This window comes from Musca vetustissima, unplaced genomic scaffold (assembly GCF_032173495.1).
Source record: "Musca vetustissima isolate MV318-11 ecotype Yass unplaced genomic scaffold, APGP_CSIRO_Mvet_v1 utg73297, whole genome shotgun sequence".
NCBI lineage: Eukaryota > Metazoa > Arthropoda > Insecta > Diptera > Muscidae > Musca > Musca vetustissima.
This window is the reverse complement of record NW_026886536.1, coordinates 12,537-35,720: the sequence shown is the minus strand read 5'-3', so window position 1 is coordinate 35,720 and position 23,184 is coordinate 12,537. Positions and strand designations below refer to the sequence as shown.

At 34.1% G+C, this 23,184-nt stretch overlaps 4 protein-coding genes across 4 annotated transcripts; 2 read left to right on the top strand and 2 right to left on the bottom strand.

The window, feature by feature from the left end:
- Positions 1 to 290: 290 nt before the first annotated feature.
- LOC133334039 (polycystin-2) lies at positions 291 to 2,456 on the bottom strand. The gene is made up of 2 exons (XM_061542338.1): positions 570 to 2,456; positions 291 to 485 (listed from the first exon to the last, which is right to left on the bottom strand). The coding sequence occupies exons 1-2, from the start codon at positions 2,454 to 2,456 to the stop codon at positions 291 to 293; spliced, it is 2,082 nt and encodes a 693-aa protein (XP_061398322.1).
- Positions 2,457 to 8,741: 6,285 nt separating this feature from the next.
- On the bottom strand, positions 8,742 to 11,479 carry LOC133334038 (nucleolar complex protein 3 homolog). Its single transcript, XM_061542337.1, has 4 exons — positions 11,471 to 11,479; positions 9,743 to 11,409; positions 9,056 to 9,679; positions 8,742 to 8,976 (listed from the first exon to the last, which is right to left on the bottom strand). The coding sequence occupies exons 1-4, from the start codon at positions 11,477 to 11,479 to the stop codon at positions 8,742 to 8,744; spliced, it is 2,535 nt and encodes an 844-aa protein (XP_061398321.1).
- Positions 11,480 to 14,004: 2,525 nt separating this feature from the next.
- Positions 14,005 to 14,269, top strand: LOC133334042 (transcription elongation factor 1 homolog). Its single transcript, XM_061542341.1, has one exon. The coding sequence runs from the start codon at positions 14,021 to 14,023 to the stop codon at positions 14,267 to 14,269; it is 249 nt and encodes an 82-aa protein (XP_061398325.1). The 5' UTR covers positions 14,005 to 14,020.
- A 2,999-nt stretch (positions 14,270 to 17,268) lies between these two features.
- On the top strand, positions 17,269 to 19,430 carry LOC133334037 (ATP-binding cassette sub-family D member 1-like). The gene has a single exon (XM_061542335.1). It carries the CDS (start codon positions 17,286 to 17,288, stop codon positions 19,428 to 19,430), a length of 2,145 nt encoding a protein of 714 aa, XP_061398319.1. The 5' UTR covers positions 17,269 to 17,285.
- Positions 19,431 to 23,184: the final 3,754 nt, after the last annotated feature.

The following is a 23,184-nucleotide window of genomic DNA, read 5'->3' as shown; positions in this document are numbered from 1 at the left end:
TTGGCCGGTATAGAGACAATAGGTCTTTATAGAGGCTAATTGGCCGGTTTAGAGACCACAGGTCTTTATGGAGGCCAATTGGGCGGTATAGAAACCACAGGACTTTATAGAGGCCAATTGGCCGGTATAGAGACCACAGGTCTTTATAGAAGCCATTTGACCTGTATAGAGACCACAGATCTTTATAGAGGCCAAATGGCCAGTATAGAGACCACTGGTCTTTACGGAGGTATTTCTATTATAAGGAAGAGTCTCATACGGATCTGATTATATTTTATAGACGTATTAATTTATTTCCTTTCCTCCTCTTCATCCGATTCCCATTCCAAATAGTTCACATCAATTACACGTTTCAAAATATCCATTTGTAATTTCAAAATATTTTGCACATTTCGGATACGTTGTGCTTTCAACCTATCGGCCTCATAGATATCATCCAACTTCTCCAAGACTTCCGTCGAAGTTTCATATGTCTCTTCTAGTTGCTGTAGTTTTTCATTGAAATTCTGTCTAAACGTTTTGAACTTTCTTTTCCTCTTGAAATATTGAAAAATCTCCAAATAGTTTTTAAATTCCATTTTCAAATATTCCCAATAGGATAAACGATATTCCCTCTTTTGATTATCTCTCTCCTCTCGGGCGGCAGCCAAATGATCGCAGATGAGTGTGATAAACATATTTATTAAAAATATGGCAACCACAAACATCAGGATGAGATATATGATAAAACCCAATATGTTACCACCATGCGATAGATCTTCGGGACGGGTATGGGAATTGAAACCAAATGAAAAACTCATAATTGAGGTTAAACTTTTGAGATAGCGGGAAAATGCTTCCGCCTGACTGCCATTCACAATTTCGGCAGCAAAGCCAATGGCAAAGAGGAAGATGTGAATACCCAACAGGGTGGTAATTAAGCTACCGGCAGCAGAGTATAGGGTCCTGGTGAATAGACGGAATACACTGGCAAATTGTAAAATTTTCCAAAGCCTTAAAGTGGTTAGGGCCACCAAAAATCCTATTGCCACGGTGGCCATGTAATCCACCAAATTGGCATGGCGGAAATCAAGATGTTCCAATTTGTGGGAAGATATGAGGGCCAGAAGCAAAGCTTTTACCAAAAATTCGCGGATGAGTAGTAATGCGGTTATAATAACGTTTAATAAGATTATTACGAGATCCACACAATTCCATGAAGAGTGAAAAAATCCGCCAACTCCCTCTTCCGTACACCACCACCATTTCAAAAAAAGGACGTTTGAAAATTCAATCAATTGTAAAGTGTAAATAATTATCAGCAAACACCACCAGCAAGATAATTGATCCACATTTGTTAACAAGGCCACAGATTGCACCTTGAAGTTCCAAATTACCCCACCAAAGGGTGTTTGTTCCGCCATTAAGGATATCAAACTAAAAATGTTGCCATCTGCACTGTATAGAGTAAAATCAATGAGAACCATCAACGTGCGATCATCCAACCAGGAATTCTCCTTCAGAAATTTCAAAATTTTGGCATTATTTGTAGAATCTCTTGCCAAAAAGGCGACATAGGCATTATCTTCCGAATAGGGGCCATACAAAGAACCAATATGTGTCAAGGCAAATAACCAATTGACCATATGTTTAGAAGTTTTCCTCATCCAGGGATAATAAATTCTCCAGAATTTATCCACATAATAATAACTTCGATCCAATGGCTTCCATTGGGGTAAATAATCGCCTTGGTAAACTTTTAAATCCCGCATGCCATTCGTTTTATCCCTTACGCGTATTTGTTGAATGCGTACCACTCCCAACAGCTTAGCAATTTCAAAATCCATCCAACCATATTCCGCCAATGGTATACCTCTATAATCCACGCCCTGGCAAAGGGCACCGGACATGGTTACATTCAATACTTCATATAAATCCTCAAGGGTACGCATTTGTTGCACCCCCATGGCACCAAGGCGATTCTCCAAGAAGATTGTTTTCATTAGCTTGGTATTATAATACGCCATCGAATAGCGGGAATAGACAATCATGAGAAGTAATACGAAAAAATATCTTCCAAATAACCACAAATCCTTTGTCAAATGGTAATATTCCAGATTCAAAGATTCATTTTTGTGTTCCTCAGGTAAATAGAAATCAGCTTTCGAAGATTTCAAACGCAATTTTAAATATTCCAAGGGATTCATTTTCCATTCCATATTTTCTTGGGGTAGCGGATATGTTTTATTGTAATTTTTCTTAAAGGTTGTTTCATACAGTGCGGTGATGACAGCCTCAACGTGGTCCCACAGCAGGAAACGTAAAAATTGCCCAATAATTATGGTGATTAAAATTTGCTTGAATTTCTTCGTTTCATGTCGGTAGCCTGAGAACTGTGTTATTAGAACAAGGCAGAGGATAGCTAATCCCGTGCCAAGGAAGAAACTGTACTTTAAGAACTTTTTCACATTTCCCATTGTAGTGTGAACTATTATTTGAAATTATACTGATAGGGTGCCAGAAAATTTGTATTGAAAATATTCTCAAACTATTTTTTACTTAGTTTGAGAATATTTTTAATACAAACTTTCCACCACCCTATGAGTATAATTTTAAATCATATTTCACACAACAGGTCTTTATAAAGACCAATTGGTCTGTGTAGAGACCAAAGGTCTTTATAAAGACCAATTGGTCTGTATAGGGACCACAGGTCTTTATAAAGACCAATTGGTCTGTATAGGGACCACAGGTCTTTATAAAGTCCAATTGGTCTGTATAGGACAACAGGTCTTTATAAAGGGGTTTAAAATGAGCAAAGAGAGACCTTATACCAAAAAGTTTCATATTATATCGATGGTGAAATTAGAAATTACTTACCACTTTGAATCCATTCGCATCAAGTTTATGACTCAAACATCGGTCATCCTGTCTGTCCACGGAAGTTATATGTCTGCAAAGCACCTTTCTTTTGATTTAAATTTCTTAACATTTAATTTATTAATAATGTTAATAATGTTCGGAAACGAACATGATCTAACGACGATTTGTTTTTAATTTAAAATGCAAAGCTGGCCAACAAAACTGACGCCGTAATATTACACGAGCAGCAGAAGAGAGAGAGAGAGATCGATAATATCATTGGAGAAACCATCGATATATTTAACTATCAGTTGATTTTATTTATTTAATTATTTTATTTTTTTTATTTTTCAATATATAATGTTTCAATTATTCAAGATTGCCTGGGATATTGGGAAAACGTTTAAAGTTTTTTTTTTCATTTGTAAATATTTCGTTAACCTACTTAAAGTTCATTATCGGCCATTTTGTTTTCTCCCCCATTCGTTAGCAAGTGGAACGTTTCTCAATTTTTCTTGTTTGCAAACACAACAAAAACCGTTAGCTTTTCATACTAAACTATCAAACAAGCGAGTCATTCAGTCGAAAAAATTAGATTTTTTTTCAATTTCTTTAGATTTTTACCTAAAAGAAAATGACAAATGGAAATATGGACAAAACCAATTGGATTATGCACTGGAGAAATTTGAATCGAAATGCTCGTGATGGTATCAATAAACGCAAGGGTAAAGAGGAAAAGAAACCCAACGACATGACTATCCCGAAAAATGTCCCACAACTGGGAACTAACCCCTCCATACAACCCGTAAAGACAGGAACAGTAAAAACCACCAAAGCTCTGGCAGCTGAACAAATGAAAAAAGGCCTGGAAACAAAAATCGGTGAGGGCAACAAAGGCTATGAATTGCTCAAGAAAATGGGCTACGAAGATGGACAAAGTTTGGGTAAAGATAATACTGGGATATTACAACCATTGAAATTGGAATTGAAAAACGATCGTAAAGGTTTGGGAGCCGTAGCAACGGCGGCCCAAAATTCAAAGCAAACAAAACTGCTAGCATCACAAACAATGAAAATACAAGCAGTGGTTCCCACTATTTCACCCACCCAGGCAACACTTGTAAAGCAGGAAGATGCAGCAAAAGCAACAATCAGTTCAATGGTTCAGCATATTAAAAAAGAATTATCAGGAAATCCAAATACATCAATGATTAACACAACCTCAAGTCGTGTTGCTGAATCAATCAATCCCGACAAGAAGAAATCACCATTGCAGCTGCTTATAGAATCGTATAGTTTTAATGATCCGAAATTTTTAATGGTAAGATAAGAAATTTCTAATTTTTTAAATTTGTCACTTCTAAATTATCTGCCGATTTAGCCAAGGCCGTCCTTATGGGTGTTGAAATCATAATAAAGATCCCAATATATAAGTTGAGGCTTGTACATTTTGCACATAGTTTAATATTGGTCCACATTTTGATATAGCTCCATAGAATGGATTTAACCACACTTCCAAGCAATTGAGGCTGTAACTTGCCATTGCTTAACAAGACTCTAATAGTGGATTTTTTTTAAGTAATATTTTTATGATTCCTGATAGTGTATATTTTAAAGAATTTTTTATATTGGATTTTGAAATATTTTTTTTTTAAGAATCCTAAGAGTGCACCTTAAGCTTGGAATTTTTAATGAAGAATTTTGAGGGGTCCGTCTAAAGCGTGAGTTTTTTTATAAACTATTTCTGAGTTGTCCGCCTTAAGCGTGGATTTTAAAGGGATTTTGATTTATAAAGAAAATTTTCCAATGACTACCCGAACAATAGACGTCACGGACTAATGGAACTATAAGCATAGATTTTTAAGGTCTATTTTGCAAATACTAACCGATCAATAAGCATGGATTTTTTAAAACATATTTTTCAAGGACTATCCCAGTTATAATCGAAGATCTTTTTAATTTATATTTTTCAAGAGCTATTCGAGCTGCATGGTTGGATTTTTTAATTACTATTTTCCAGGACAATTCGAGCTGGTAGGGTTGAATTTTTTAATTAATGTTTTTCAAGGACTATCCGAACTATTAGCATGTTTTTCTCTTAAATTATTGTTCAAGAACTAACCCAGCTATAAGCGTGGATTTTTTATATAATATATTTCAATCACTATCCGAATTATGAACGTGAAATTTTTAAAAAATAATTTTTAAGAACTATAGATGTGGATTTTTTAATTAATATTTTTCAGAGACTAACCGAGCTATAAGCATGGATATTTTAATAATTATTTTTCAAGGACTAACCCAGCTATAAGCGTGGATTTTTTACATAATATTTGTCAGAGATTATTCCACCTAAAACCGTGGATTTTGTAGAATATCTTTCAAGACCTATACAAATTATAACAGTGCATTTTTAAATATAATATTTTTTTAGGAAATATCCGAGCTATAAGCGTGATTTTTTTAAATTAATATTTTTCAAGGACGATCCCAGCTATAAGGTTGGAATTTTAGTTAATATTTTTAATGGACTAAGGGTGGATTTTAAAGAATAATTTTCAAAACCTGTCCGAGCTAAAAGCAGGGAGTTTTGTAAAGAATAGTTTTCAAGAATTATCCGAGCTTTTTTCAATTGTTTGTTTTTAAGAATTATCCGGGCTATAAAAAATTTAGCCTGTGGATTTATTACTCAATATTATTCAAAGACTAAGACTGTTATCCAAGCTATAAAGTGGATTATTTAAAGAATATTTTTCCAGGACTATCCAAATTTTAGGCGTGGATTTTTTAAGAATACTTTTCAGGGGATGTCCCAACTATACGCGTAGGTTATTTTAAAGAATAATTTTCAAGGACTATCCGAACTATAGACGTTAGTTAAGGAAGAACGAGGATTTTTTAAATGATATTGTTTAAGGAGGATTACTATCCAAACTATAAACCTGGATTTTTTAATTAATATTTTTAAACGGCTGTGTGAATTTTTTACCGAACTATAAGCGTGACTTTTTAATAAATATTTTTTCAGGGACTATTCGAGTTATATGGATGGACTTTTTAAAGAATATTTTTTTAAGGACTATCCGAGCTAAGATGGTGGATGTTTTAAATAATATTTTTCAAGGACTATCCGAGATGAGGGAGTGGATTTTTAATTAAAATTTTAGAGGACTATTTGAGCTAAAAGCAGGAATTTTTAAAGGATATCGTTTGAAGAATATTTTGTAAAATATAAACATGGATTTTTTAATTATATTTCCAGAACTATTCTTGCTATAAGCGTTCATTTTTTAATTAATATTTTTCAAAGTCTATCAGAGCTATAATAAAATATTTTTTAATTTTTATTTTTCAAAGACTATATAGGATTTGTAATTAATATTTGTCAATATTTGAAAAAAGTTCGGCTTGGCAGAACATATCTACGTTGTTTTTTTTTAATAACCCTGTCTTCTCTTTTTTCTTGCAGAAAATCTTCGATGACTATTTTTCAAAAATAGAATTAATGCAATTACGACTGGAAACGGCAGCCTGTAATCTACCGCCAGACAATGACAATGAAATTATTGTAACAAAAATTCAAATTGCTACCACCACCACCACTACTACTCCTACAACTGATGATACTAATGAACTGATCAAATTAAAACACATTGAATTTTTACGTGCCGAACTTGTCGGTTGGATTGGCGCATATCAAGAACAGGATTTAGCCACTCCCATTTTCCATAATATTATGCCATTTGAAAAATATATTAGTATAATATGTGAAAATGCATACGCATATGAATGTCTGCAGCAATGTATCGAGGAAATCAATCAAACCGACGATAAAACAAAATTCAAATTAACACGTTTGCCGTATATCTCATCGGTTATATATTGTTTTGATGCCATCTATGAGGGTGTCGTAGCCGATCCGGATTTATTTTTGATACAAATACAAAAGCACAAACCGAAATTACGCATCGAACATTGGATGATCATTAAACATGAAGTATTTGCTGTGGAACGTCGTACCTATTTTATGTTTTTAATTGATGAACGTTCGGCATTGGCGTTGCAATTCGAATATAACAGTAATTGTTGTATTTGTTTGCAAAATCTACTGTTTCGCAATCGTGGTGTTGTTGCTGATGAATGATTGAATGACGTTTTAACAGAATGACATTAATATGAAGAAGTGTGCGGTAAGTAGGCACACACTTTCGTTTCTTTATGAATAAGTATTTTTGTCTGTTTTAATCTAATTTGATATATTCGGCTGGAAGAACCGTATAAATTTTCGTTATTTTTTATATTATTTGATTTTTTTGTAATTTTCTTGTTTATGAAGTAATTCTGAAAATACAAATATTCTTTTTGTATAACTATAGTAATGATGAGTTTCTTTCCAATACAAATTGAAATTGAAATTAAATAGAAGCTTTTCCTATGTGTATAGAATATCTATAAACAGTGATCTGTGTGTAGATTTTCCTGTCTATATAGAATGCCTTTAATTCAAGGACGATCAGAACTGTAGGGGTGGATATTTAATTAATATTATCCGAGCTGTGAGCGTGGATTTTTTAATTAATATTAACTGTCCAAGTTAATACTATTCTAGGTTTATCTGAGCTATAAACTAAATTTTGTAAAGGTCTTTTTTCCAAGGAGTATTCGAGCTGTAACTTTGGATTTTTTAAAGAGCTGGAAGCGTGAATATTTTAATAATTATTATTCAAGTGCTAACCCAGCTATGAGCGTCGATTTTTAATTAATATATTTCAAGGACTATTCGAGCTTAAAACATAGATATTTAAATAAATATTTTTCAAGCACTATACGTGATGTAATCGTGGATTTTTGGATAACTATCCAAACTGTAAGCGTTGATTTGTTAAAGAATATTTTTTAAGGACTAACCAAAATATAATTTTTAACGACTATCCAAAATATAAGCGAGGGTTTTTTTAAAGAATATTTTCAAGGTCTGACCCTATTATAAGCGTGAATTGTTTAAAGAATATTTTCCAAGGAATATCCAAACTATAAGCGTGGATTTTTTACTCAATATTTTTCCAAGACTATCCAAGCTATAAAGTGGATTTTTTAAAGAATATTTTTCCAGGACTATCCAAATTATAGGTGTGGATTTTTTTAAGAATACTTTTCAAGGACTGTCCCTACTATAAGTGTAGATTTTTTAAGGAACACTTTTCAAGGACTATCCAAACTATAGGCGCATTATTATTAAAAGAATATTTTTAGGGACTATCCAAACTATAAACGTGGACTTTTTAAAGATTATTTTTCAAGGACTTTGCAAACTAGAAGAGTGGTTTTTTAAAGAATATTTTACGAAGGACTATCCGAGCTATGATTGTGGATTTTTTAAAGAATATTTTTCAGGACTATCCAAACTATATACGTGGATTTTTCAGCGACTTTCAGAAGTATAACAGTGGATTGTTTTAAAGAATATTTTTCAAGAACTTGGTATAGAATATGTTTTTGAGGTGCCCATCTTAATAGTGGATTTATAATAAATTTTTAGCTTTAAAATCTTATACATATAGAATATTTTCAGACAGTCTTCTGCTGCCTATTTAAGAATTACAGAATATAATCTGTTTTTTAGAAAACCTTCTATGTATATAAAATCTGGGAGAAAAACATAAATGAGGACTTCTGCCTAAAAAAATGATTTCTGCGACCTTTAATTTCATTTATTTCATACAATGTAATATAAAAAAGCCAGCATGGCCTTCTGTATCTTAAAGACTATTATGATTTTTTCTATGTTTTTTTCCTTTCAAGTAATTTCAGATTAATTTATCTACAAATGCCCTTCCCTTTTTATATTCTCAAAGTGTTTAACAATTATTTTTATTGTACTAAATTTGTGGTTCCATTTATTATTTACAGTTCTTTAACTCTGTATAAAAATCAAATGTTGTTGCCGCCTTCACATTTGAGGTTTCCTTAACTAAATTACTTTTTAACATTTGCTTGTAGAAAGGTTTAAAATCTCCGCTCAAATATTGATGTGGGCCCTTTTTGATTTTTGGTTCACATGGTCGGGGTACTGGAATTGTGGGATTAAATGCCATCTGGGTGCTATCGAATTGTTCAAACAATTCCATGGCGGTTCTAAGAAAAAAAAAAAAAAACAAAAACAATTTGAATTAGATTTGTTTTTTACATTTAAAAATGTATTTAGTATACTTACAATTTACCAATTTCCGAAGGCAGTGAACCCTCTCCAGAAGCCGGTACACCATTTGCAATATGTGTCGACATTTTACGTACAATCGGATGATAATGCCTTTGCAACATTGTCAATTCATATAGCGCCGTACATGAGGCATTACAATATTCTGGATCTTCCAACGTTGGATCATATTTTCCCGAACCTATACTATCATCCGTATCCAACAAAATATCCAAAACTGATGTCAATTGGAAGGTTGTTTTAATTGTACCCAATGTAGCTAGGGTACCATGATGCAATAGATTCAAACCGACCGTCAATAAACGTTTAATAAAAGCCATTAATCGCTGTTGACTCATATTGCGTCGCCGCTTGACCAATACCTCATCCAATGTTTGTAGAATTATACGAAAATCATCATGATTTTTACCCGCATGTACTGCCAACATATTTCTATAGAAATGTTGATAGAAGCGTATGGGATCTATGTTTAGCACCTCACCCTGGCCGGATAGAATTACAAAAATTGTTTTGATACAATGCAATTGTTCGCGATAACCCAAATCTTCTTGGGTCTCCAAAATGTTGTTCAGAACTTCAATTAAATCCGAGAAGAAATCCAAATTGATGACATGGGCAAATCTGTAAGGAAGAAAAAGGGATTAATTTTGAACTCATTTAAAAAGGGTTCTCATTCCAACTTACTCTGCCAAACCCTCGAGAATGGCACTCAGTACACGGGAAGTGGGATCATTTTTCAAAACACGGAAATAAATGGTGAACAACATTTTCACAATTTCCGTCAGCTTGGCATGTTTGGTTTGTTTATTTTCCTCGGCCCTTGTCTCATCCAATTCCTTATTCAGTTCAGCCAATTTCTTACGCCTCTTACGTTCCTTTTTCGACAAACTCAATAGCCGTTGGCGATGTGCCTCCAATTTCTTTTGTTTCAATTCATTTTCCTTCTCCGCATCCAAATTGACATTTTTAATCTTGAGAGCCATCAAACATGTGATGCATTCCAAATGTACAACATTATTTCGACTTTTAATCAAGTGGTTTATACGCCGTATTATGAACAAGGTCATATCCATTTTCTTGTCATTGGCAAAAACGTAACGGAAGCAATTGTGTACCGTCTCACGCATCTTGGGATAATTCGAATTCAACATGTACACCAAAAGCTGGGCAATGTTCTTGACATAATTGAAATATGGATGAGCCATTAGCAGATCACTCATACTTTGCACAGCCACCTCGGCCATTTTCACCGATTGCGGAGTAACACGACCATTACCTTTACGATTTACTGCGGCTGTGAGTTTTTCCAAACGTTGTAGGAATTTTTTGAAATGTTGCAGCAGAGCATTTTCAAATGTTACTCTCTCCAAGGTGGCTTTGCGAACCGTTTGCATTTTTGTATCCACCTGACCGACACGATATTCGGGTAGAATATCTTTGAAAATTTCTGTTAACGATACAATGGCCACTTTACGCACGGTCAGCAAATTGGGAACGCCAGCCTTGTTGGTTTCATCCATTAACTCAAACAAGGCATTGAAGTTTCGCATTTTATCTTCTGGTTTTTCCAAAATACCCGAACAAATAATACCGATGCGGTATTTTTGTCTTTCGATTTCCTGTTGGCGGGCAATCAGCAAATCTGTGGTGGAAACCATTTTCTTTTCGGCCACCTTTTTAATGGCATTGGTGTCGTCTTCATCGTTGACCACATCATCATCACTGTCTTCGTATTCAATGTCGGCAGTGTCATCTTCCTCATCATCTCCTTCACCTTCTCCCCCTTCCGCACCCTCTTCACCTTCTTCCTCCTCACCTACTTCGGTGGCTTTCTTGGCCTTTGGCTTCGGTTTATAATCAACCTGTGTTGAACGCGTTATAATTTCACCCTCTCTCGTCTTTACCGGCAACAAATCAACAGTTATTTTCTTGGTAGCATCCTCCAGGGCGGTTTCATGGGCAAATTGTTTTTCCAAACCCACAGCATGTTTAATATCATCATCATCGGCCTCTTCACCGGTGACATGTTTACGTTTCCTATTTCTACCCTTTTTCAAATTCAAATATTCCAAATCCTCGCCGTCTAACATATCGGCCACATTATCCAAAAGCTCATCCTCATCCAATTCTTCATCATGGTCCACCTCGGGCAAACCCATGGCGGAGCGTTTATTTTGTTTCTTCCGTTGAAAGACTTCATCCTTCTTGTGGGCCTTTTGTATGAAAATATTTTGACCACGTTCCTTGGCCGACTTTTGTTGGGCCAACTTTTGCTGCTGTTGTTTGGTCAACGGAGCCTTCCTCTGCTTGAGATGAGCGGCACGTTTCACCGCTGAGATTTTCACTTTTTTCTGCAAGACACGTTTGGAAAAAATTAGATAATTTTAATTGTAAAATATATTGACTACTTACCGTTCCCATTTTGGTTCCAAATTATCTGGGTTTTAATTATTTTTATTCAATTTTATTAAAATTGTAATCCTATCAATTCCAATCCAAAAACGAAAACAAATGAAATGACAGCTCTTGTAGCACATGTGGAGGTAGTAATGACATGCAATGTGTTTACATTGAACTAACAGTGCGACCTAATTTAAAAGCGACTTGTGGCAGTGGATACATATGCTGGGGAAATTATAGCAGATTTTTTTAAAGAATATTTTTGAGGGTCCCAAGCTTGTGGTTTAAATAAAATTGTTGGGGAGTTATAAATATAAAGGGTAGAATTTTTGAAAAGTTTCTAAATTGATATTTATTGAGTAAGAGTAGTCCTAATCGCAAAATTTCCAATAATGATTTGGAAATAAACTTCTATAGACATATTAAAAAAAAAAATCAAGCCTTTTGATCACTATAAAAATCTTCATTGGTTGGGTCTATAAAACACTCAAGGAACGATTTTTGTTTAGAACATTTGTGCAAGGTCTATGGTCTTCAAAAGATCTGTGAGAGGTCTTCTGTCTATAGAAAACATGTCCTTTGACTATAGAACACCTGTGGAATGTCCTTTGTCTATAAAAGATCTGTGGAATATGTTTAGTCTACATAAGAGCTACGGAAGGTCTTTTGACTATATAAGACATTTGGAATTTTAAAGGAAAAACTTAATTTAAAAGTCGCACACCTGTCATAGTAGTAGCAAATATTTCTTAACGTAATGCCTTACAAGGATGATACAATGATTTTAGACACCCTTTAGCGTTTCGATTATATTTAAGAGGTATAATTTATCATTTTTTTCAATATAGGCATCAATTTCGGTGAAAACATCTTCATTCGATGGAAATTGTTTTTCGAGGGGGGTTTGTTTTCTGATGCAAGAAGAGAAAATAGTTTCTTTAGTCAATATCATATCGCTGCAGGGTAATGAACTGATTTTAGCGATTCCTTTAATTTTTCTATTTCTTTGTTGTAGTACACCGGGAATATATTTCCCCGTCGAACATGGTTTTGTAATGTTGAACATAAAATAGTCGCTTGGGCAACCGTGTGCTTATATTTGGGAGATCGTTGCTACTAATGCAATATCTTTATCAGATGGCACTATTTGGATTCTTCAAATAAACTCCAATAAAGGTGACATGAATATGATATCTTTTTTTGTTTTCTCATAAAAGTCTAGTTAGTCTTCTCATGGAAGACAAGCAGGTTGATCCAGTTAACAAATCCAGTGGATTATATTTGACGTTTACGCTATGGAATTGGCATTTGAGATCGAGTGGATCTCGTAAATTTAAACGTACATTTATACAATCCGTTTAATAGGCCTTAAAAATGATTTGGAAATAAACTTCTATAGACATATTAAAAAAAAAATCAAGCCTTTTGATCACTATAAAAATCTTCATTGGTTGGGTCTATAAAACACTCAAGGAACGATTTTTGTTTAGAACATTTGTGCAAGGTCTATGGTCTTCAAAAGATCTGTGAGAGGTCTTCTGTCTATAGAAAACATGTCCTTTGACTATAGAACACCTGTGGAATGTCCTTTGTCTATAAAAGATCTGTGGAATATGTTTAGTCTACATAAGAGCTACGGAAGGTCTTTTGACTATATAAGACATTTGGAATTTTAAAGGAAAAACTTAATTTAAAAGTCGCACACCTGTTATAGTAGTAGCAAATATTTCTTAACGTAATGCCTTACAAGGATGATACAATGATTTTAGACACCCTTTAGCGTTTCGATTATATTTAAGAGGTATAATTTATCATTTTTTTCAATATAGGCATCAATTTCGGTGAAAACATCTTCATTCGATGGAAATTGTTTTTCGAGGGGGGTTTGTTTTCTGATGCAAGAAGAGAAAATAGTTTCTTTAGTCAATATCATATCGCTGCAGGGTAATGAACTGATTTTAGCGATTCCTTTAATTTTTCTATTTCTTTGTTGTAGTACACCGGGAATATATTTCCCCGTCGAACATGGTTTTGTAATGTTGAACATAAAATAGTCGCTTGGGCAACCGTGTGCTTATATTTGGGAGATCGTTGCTACTAATGCAATATCTTTATCAGATGGCACTATTTGGATTCTTCAAATAAACTCCAATAAAGGTGACATGAATATGATATCTTTTTTTGTTTTCTCATAAAAGTCTAGTTAGTCTTCTCATGGAAGACAAGCAGGTTGATCCAGTTAACAAATCCAGTGGATTATATTTGACGTTTACGCTATGGAATTGGCATTTGAGATCGAGTGGATCTCGTAAATTTAAACGTACATTTATACAATCCGTTTAATAGGCCTTAAAATTGAACGGGTTTTTCTTCAAATCGATAGTACTTCTCAAATTACATTTGCCACTTGAAGCCGATTTATCGATTAGTAAAAAATCGACTTACATATCCCTAACTATTCAATACGGCAAACGACCATAGAATAAAAAAAAAACTAAACTACAGCGCGTCTTAATAAAAAAGATAAAATAATAGTAATTTTTCAAGGAATATCAAAGCAAAATGGGTCGTCGTAAATCAAAAAGAAAGCCACCACCAAAGCGAAAAAATATCGAACCACTGGATCAACAATTCAATTGCCCCTTCTGTAATCATGAACTGTCGTGCGAAGTGAAAATGGACAAGACCCGAAATACGGCCAAAATAAGCTGTCGCATTTGCCTCGAAGAATATCAGACGACAATTAATTTCCTGTCGGAACCTCTGGATGTGTACAATGATTGGGTGGACGCTTGCGAGAGTGCAAATTAATTAGGCACAACAACAATCACAAGTTATGGGACTAAACTCAGAACGATCTTTTAATTTCTCCCAATGGTCTTTTTTCAATTGGAGGAATTTACATACGTACAGTGTAACAAGATTTAATAAGTAGCATTAAAATACATGTATTTTTTATTAAATATATATATAAATATAATAATCATTTATAGTTTATTGTAAATCTCAAATGTGTTTTGGGTTTTTGTGTTATTGTTGTAATATTTAGTTGTATTTCGTTGCCTCTACAGGTTTGACTTTCATCTTAATGTATCTCCTCCAAACTTGCCATGTGGCGACAGGTGTCCAGATGTTCCATGTAAATACATTATTTTCAAAAAAAAAAGTAGAAAGCATTTAGGACAAGGTATAGAATACCTTTAGGGTTTACTATATAATCACACTTTGTATTGACCACTAGTCCTTTCTATAGACGTTCATGGAGTCAACTTATTGGATGCAAGTATGTCGGCTGATGGAATATTATTAGGACTTGTACAAGAATATTAATTGTTATATTAGGTTATTACAGTTACAGAAAATTTACGGGAGTTCCTTATAGAGTACCGACATTTTTTTTGCAGCTGTTCCCTGCAACATACAGTTATGACTTATAGAAGGATGAGTTCTTATAGAAAAATAGTTCTTGTTGGCAACAGTTTATGAAGCGGAATCCGTGCAACTATTAAAAAATAGCAACAACCATACCGGTGCCGGACCAACAGCTTTTGTAAAAAAAATAGTTTATTTGTTGACTTAGCTATTGCTGTTCTATTTTGTGGCCTCTATGGTTTCCTCAGCATTGACAATAATACGAAAATGGATGTGCCTCCCAGTAGCCATAACGATTAGCTTCCTCCGCCATCAGTTCAACACCTTTGTGTGACAAGTTTCTCAATTCATATAGGCTGAGAGTAAAATCACTGGGTCGGATATTAGAGGTCCTGAGAAGAGATTTGAGTTCATTTGCTGTGTCGAACGCATCAGTGACAAAACAACGAACATCAGATCGAAGCATTGACCACATGTAAAAATTTCAAAACGATCCGGGAGGGGGCCCTAAACTAGACTTAAGCCAAAGGACGTCTTCTTATAGAATACATAAGGTATTTTTATTACAAATTAGTTATTCTCAAAGAAGTGACACGGAGAAGGTCATGAAGTCATTACATACAAAATAAAATGCTATGAGGACTTCAAATAGAAATCCAATAAGTTATTTCGACATTTCTGTGAATCATTCTTCTTAGAGAATATGCTCAAAATATAGCTTTATATTTTGACATAGCCATCATATAATTTTCTTTCTTCTTCTTAACCGCTCTAATGATTTCAGGTAGCGCCTTTTCCCAAATTAACTCTACATTTTTTCGATACATGGGCCCTACCTTTCATTTCTTTTATTTTCCGCATTTCAAAATATACGCTACGTCGAAATACCTTATTACGTTACATTCATTCTCTAATAGCACCCCTGCGTCGTGTGAACCCTGCTTAAGATTCGATGTGCACTAAACTTTCCAACATTTATGAATCACCTTGTTTGCAAAAAATGAATGTTTACAAATACAATTAAACAAAGACCTCCGCGACACAAAGCGATAAGAATAATAGTGACTCAAATTAAATTAAAAAAAGAACGAAACAATTATTACATAGAACCCCCCTTTTGTGTATACAAAATTTCATTTTTGTTTTCTCATTTTTAATAACAACAATGAAAATCTAAATAAATATTCACATAACTGTTCATAATCAAGATATTGATAGTGTTGCAAACAAAAAGACGTCCTTGCTGGTTTACCACATCCACATCCCATCGGATAGATAGATGACACACAAACCACAACAACAACTAAAAAAATTAATAACAAAAACCTCAATTTTCAATTTCTCAGTACTGTTTTTATTTGCAAAACAAAGAGATTTGTATGGGCCTACAAGCTCTCAACGTTTATGATGGTGGTCAATAACAACAACAAATATAGAGGAGCCTACTTCTTTACTCAGTATTATTGTTATTTATTTAATCGGGTTCTCGACGGCGGCAGCAGCAGCCTCAGCAGCGTTAACAGTAACAACAAGTAGTCTGTATGTACTACTCGACTAAGCAAATGTATCGAATAAACCCCAAGATTATGAGTTCAGCTGCTGGCAGATAAAGAAAGACTGGAACAATTTTGTTTATTTCGCGTTCGATTTTTTTCGCTATGTGTATACAAAAAGACGTCTAAGTACATATCAGTCAACCAGTAGTCGGTAATAGCTAGCCAATCACACTGTCAGTCAGCCCGTCGTTTAGTCAGTTGGTGTTGTATGTATGCATGTACGCTATATTCATATAAACTTGCAACCTTTGGTTTGATCTTTAAACTAATTTTTGCGCAATAATAATCTTACACGGCAGTTATTATATGGTTCTCATTTATTTGTGCTGTTTGGTGTCGGAACTGGTCAGTCGTGTGTCGCATGTTGTTGTTGTCGTCATCGTCGTCGCCGTTGTTTCCTGCCACCGCTCTGCTACTGCTACTGAAGTTCTGAAATCCAAACGATCGACGATCGATCGAGCTCTCCTCCAGCAGGCTACTTAATGTTTCAGTTAGCGGTGGGTGGTGAACGGGTCAAGTAGTGCGCTCTGGTCGTTGTCGTTTCGAAGTGTGGTGCGTAGAATAAGAAGAATAAAACGAAAAAAACTGCAAGAAACATAAACAAAAGATTGATTGAACACCAACCAACCAACCAAATAAAAAAAACGGTAGAATACAAAAAAGCAAGAAGACAAAAAAATAAATAAATAAGAAAATAAAACAACTGCAACGAGGAACTTACTTGCCTTACATTTTGGTGGTGGGACTGGTTTCTAGTTGGGGATTTCATCAACGGAAACAACAACGAAATATTGCAACATATTGTAGATTTACAGACAACAAAACCAACAACGCCAAATTGCTTCTAAACGAAACGAACACGCAAAGTGATCACAACAAATAAATAAAAAAAAACCAAAATGGCTGTGTTTTCGAAATTCTCCGACAAAATTGATCAACTGGGTCTTCCAAAACCCGTCATAACCCATGCCCTCGTGGGTGCTGCCATCATGGCCTGGTCCCTTAAAATGGCTGTGCCATTGTTGACCAAAAACAAAAACCGCAAACAAGACAAATCCAAAAAGATTGTCTTCCAGAGCCAGGAAAGCGATGAGGAGGAAAGTAAATTGGCCGAAGCCGAAAAGCTGTTGGTCGCCCAAAATCAAAAGAACAAAAAAGCCCAAGAGCCCGGCCTAAACAAAGAGTTCTTCAAACAGCTGTCACAAATGATTAAAATTATGATTCCACAACCTTTCAGCTATGAGACAGGTTTACTGGGAGTCCACACACTGTGCCTGATATCACGTACCTTCCTTAGTATTTATGTGGCCCAGCTTGAGGGTACCATTGTCAAGTACATTGTACGCAAGGATGTTAAGAAGTTCAGTTTGCTGCTACTAAAATGGTTCGGCATTGCCATACCCGCCACCTTTGTCAATTCCATGATTCGTTTCCTGGAAAGTAAATTGGCCTTGGCATTCCGTACCCGGCTGGTGCGTCACGCCTATCGTTTGTATTTCAAAAATCAAAATTACTATCGTGTCTCAAATTTGGATGGCCGCATTGAGAATGCCGATCATCGTCTGACCGAGGACATTAATGTCTTTGCCACATCTATTGCCCATTTGTATGGTAGTGTGACGAAACCATGCTTTGATCTGATGTTGATTGGTTTGTCATTGATGCGTTCCACACAGAAAATGGACTCAAATATCTTCTCAGGACCATTACTGTCTGGCTCTGTGATTTTACTCTCAGCCTATATTATGAGAACATTGTCTCCCAAATTTGGTCAATTGGTGGCGGAGGAAGCCAATCGTTATGGCTACCTGAGACACATCCATTCACGTATTATTACCAATGCTGAGGAAATTGCCTTCTACGGTGGCCACAAAGTGGAACTGCAACAGCTCAGACATGCCTACAATCGTCTGGTCAAACAGATGAACAACATCTTCGTACAAAAACTGTGGTTTGTCATGCTGGAACAGTTCTTTATGAAATATGTGTGGTCCGGTACCGGTATGGTTATGGTATCGTTGCCAATTTTGACTGGTTCCACGGGTTCGGCTGCTGCCGCATCCACCATTGCCACCAAGGACTCTTTGGTCAGTGAACGTACCCAATATTTGACCACGGCCCGTAATTTGCTCATCTCCGCCTCCGATGCCATTGAACGTTTAATGTCTTCCTACAAAGAAATAGTGGCCTTGGCCGGTTACACCAGCCGTGTGGCCGGTATGTTTGAGGTATTCGAACAAACTGCCCAGGGTGTTTACAATAAGAACACCGTGGCCAAGAGTAATGAATCGGCAAGTATAATTGAATTCCGCAATGGTTTGCCGGTGGCCAAGGGCCGTATTGTCTACACCAGTCCAGATAGTACCTCCATTTCGCTGCGCGCCGTACCTGTGGTAACGCCCAACTGTGATGTTGTGGTGCCTTGTTTGAATTTGGACATTGAACCCGGCATGCATTTGCTGATAACTGGACCCAACGGTTGTGGCAAGTCAAGTTTATTCCGCATTTTAAGTGGCCTTTGGCCAATTTATGCCGGTGAGCTGCACATACCCAAACCGGTCGAGGAGAAACCCTGTATGTTCTATATTCCCCAACGTCCATATATGTCCATTGGTAGTCTCTGCGATCAAATTATCTATCCCGATAGCCGAGAAGATATGATGCGCAAGGGTGTTACGGAAGATGAACTGAGAAGTATTATGAAAATGGTGACCCTGGAACACATTGTCGATCGTGATGGTTTCGATGTGGTACGCGATTGGAAGGATATCCTATCGGGTGGTGAAAAACAACGTATGGCTGTGGCACGTCTATTCTATCACAAACCCAAATATGCCCTGCTCGATGAGTGTACCAGTGCCGTGTCCATTGATGTGGAGAGTAACATGTACGAGAGTGCCAAAAAGATGGGCATTACCCTGTTGACCATTACACATCGTCCCACATTGTGGAAATTCCATACACACATATTGGAATTTGACGGTTTGGGTGGTTGGTGTTTCCGTAAATTGGAACCAAATGAAACACAAAAGCAGTATAACTAAAGGAAGTAGATGCATCAGTTATTTTTGTTATTGTTATTATTATTTTAAATAATGGAATTGTAGTATTTGTACCCAAAGCGCTCCACACAGTATATTTATTGTTGTAGTTTATTATATATATGTGTATTATATGTATGTATTTTTTGATATTTAACCCTAGTGCGAAATAGTTCGTCGTTGGGCTAATCTTTAAGATTTATTGGCAAATGTTTCTTTTCGAAAAAAAAACTACTTATATTGATTGTTTTATTGATTTTTTCAAGATCAAGATTAGATTTACCATTGGCTTGAGTGTTTTATATATTGTGTGTATATGTATGTATTTATTAGACCTAATAGTGTGCAAATTTTTTTGCCCAAACCCCTAAACTATATATAGATAATTTTTTATTATTATACAATTTTTTTCTATGTAAATGTGTGAAATATACCGATCTATAAATCTATCTAATCTATAGCCGTCAACTAATCGCCATTATCAAGTTGGAGACAAACCACCACCACCCAACACGAGCTGCTGTTTGTATTAAAAACAACAGCCCATATTCCACAATATTGGCGATTATGTTTAATAGTAGATAGAATAAGAACAACAATAAGAAAAAAATTTAAATATATATTTTTTTTTTTAAATTGATAAGATTTGCTATAAAACTACTGTAACCAAAGAATTTTATTTTGTTTTTGTCGTTTATCTAACGAAAGAAATAATTTTGCTAAGCCAAGCAAAATACAAACGAAAAAAAATATTATTTTTTTTTAATTTTTTGAACTTTGAATTTATAATTATTATTATTTGCTTTTAAGGTTAAAATACAAACGATTTAATTTTTATTATTTTTAGCAGACACCACCCATATAAAATGATGTTAATAAACATGTTTTTTTTTATAATTAAATAAAATACATTTTTTGTTTTATTTTAAATTACATTTTTTATTTATACGAAACAATAACGCCCTAAGGTACAATGATCCTTTGATTGTTATTAATTAATGCAATAAGAATGACAAATGTCATATACAATGAAAAGATTTTTAATTAGGTATGGGGGTAATATTATAACGATTTAAGACAAAATTGACACACTCCTTTGCATACTTCAAAAATATTTGCCGAATTTCGGGTCATTTTGAAGGATGGGTAAGATGTTTTTGTACAACCGTTGCGTAAAATGCAACGAAATTTTAAATGGGAGTTATATCTAAATCTGAACCGATTCCAACAAAACGGAGTTGGATACGGATTTTAAAGTTACTCTATATTTATTTTATCAAATCTAAGGTTGACATTTTTTTATAGAATATTTTTGGATGTCTACCCGACATATAGGCGTGGATTTTTTAAATACAATTTAAAGATCTATACTATTTTTATAGATCTTTTCGAGCTATAAACTCGGATTTTAATATACTGTTTTTAGAGATCTATTCCACCTATAAACTCGGATTTTTTAAATACTGTTTTTAGAGATCCATTCGAGCTATAAACTCGGATTTTTAAATACAATTTTTGGAGATAGAGATACTATTTTAGAGATAAGAATAATTTTCAAGGACTATCTGAGCTATAAGCCTGCATTTTTTACACCCTTGGCTTTATGGCTAATGAGGGTACTTACTTACACAAATGTGCCTCGTCGAAATAATGGTTTTAGACCCCCTGATTCTTTGGACCAAATTCATTTCAGAAAATTTTGAGTCGATGTATAAATGTCCATCCGTCTGTCTGGTGCGCACGATAACTCTCGAAGGGAATAACCGATTTCATCCAAACTTTGTACTTCATAATATTTCTACCACACTTAGTTCAAGTACCAAGATGGGGAATATTAGTTTACTCCTTCTGGTACGACTCTGTTCCTTCATTACTGGTTTATTTCATTATAATTTTTTTTTACATTTTATAACAAATACAATTAAATCATATTTTTGATTTAATCAATTTATTTTTTGTATGATTTTTTATTTATTTCCCTCTTTGCCTTTTGTGTTTATAAAAAAATTTTATTAAACAAATTTTGTTATGACGTAGCTATTAGTGAGTTAGAATAAAAAAAAAAAAAAAAAAAAATAGCGTGTGAAATTATCTCATAGAAATAAGGCCCTAGTGAGAGCAGAGGAATCCATTCGAGATTAAATTAATCAAAAACATGAAATTTTAATATTTCTTCCCTCTAGTACTCTTGAACGCAAAACATTCCATTTTTTCTAGTAACAGTACAAAGGTTAATAGCGTTTGGAACATATATATATATATAGTGTGTGTATATGTATTATTCATTGCTATCAAAACTATGCAACAATTACCACATGAAACTACAAATAACAAATACGAAGCGAGAGAGAGGAAAATCTCTTTTCATCTAAGAAAACAAAACAATCAAAGATGACGACGAAGAAAACTCAAAATACTTTACATTAGAATAAATTGGACTTTTGTACTCTTCAACACAAATCGCGTAACCAATTCATCCAGTTTCTATTTCTTTTATTTATTTATTTTTTTTTTTTGTAATGTAAATACTTTATTATTATTTTTAATAATATTAACCTCAACTTATAATAGTAATAAAATAATTTAAATATATATATATATATATATATATATATATATATATATATATATATATATACATACATGCTAACAAAGCAGCAATAATACATTTTTAATGTCTTCCTGGTAAATATGAAATGGTAGCCGGTATTACACAGTAAAACCAGTCATTCTCTCCGAAATAAGTTAGTTAACGTCATTCATTGTCATAATGGTAACGACCTTTGACACAATTGTTGTACTGTCTGTTGAAAGTGATAGTAGTAAATTAAATTAATTTACAATAAACAATGTAGTATTATACGTATACTCCCATATAAAAGAACAAAAACTTGCGTATTCATATATGTTATTAACAGATTTGTGAGGGGTGGGGATTTCAATATAAGCTATTATTAAAAAAAAATTTTTATTATTGTTATTTGTAGCAAGAAAAAAATAAGGCGGATCAAAATATATTTTTTTAATTCGGTGAACCGTTTAATCCTATAATTAATTTAACATAAAAATCCTTTTATTAAATTAAACTGACAGCAGAGCAATAAGCGGGAGGAGTGTGTTTTTGTTTTCCAAAAAAAACCAACAGAGCAATTTTTAAATACAATTTTTTGAAGGACAATAAACAGAATTATAAACCTAGATTTTATTTATTAATACAGTTCAAAGATTCAAAAACCTTCATGGACCCATTTCCAAGCTATAACTTATTTATTTTTTATATTTGTTTAAGGCTTATTCTAATGTTCCAAAGAATATTTTATTATGCTCGAATGGTTCTAAAATATGCGTGGATATTTTAAGAAATAAATTTTTCAGGCACTATTCGAATTGCAATTGTAGATTTTTTTAAGAATACGACAGCCTACTGTTGGGGGAGGTTTACGGTATTACTATTCCTTTATATAGAGTAACTTCGGATAATGTGGACCACCATTTTTTTGTTGATATTGTGGGCGTAACAACGGTAAAAAATAAAAACAAATTGCTTTCACAACCTAGTAGATTTGTTGTATAAATATATTCCAGATCAAACATTATATATATTTCTCTATAAAAATGTTATTGCATTATATTTCAAAAACTCAAAACTGCGAATAAAAAGAACTTGGCGGGTAATGTGGACCAGTATGTGTGGGTAATGTTCATCAGTGAGTTAAAGGTAGGTTGTGATAAAATTCAGTTTATTGCACTCTTCGGT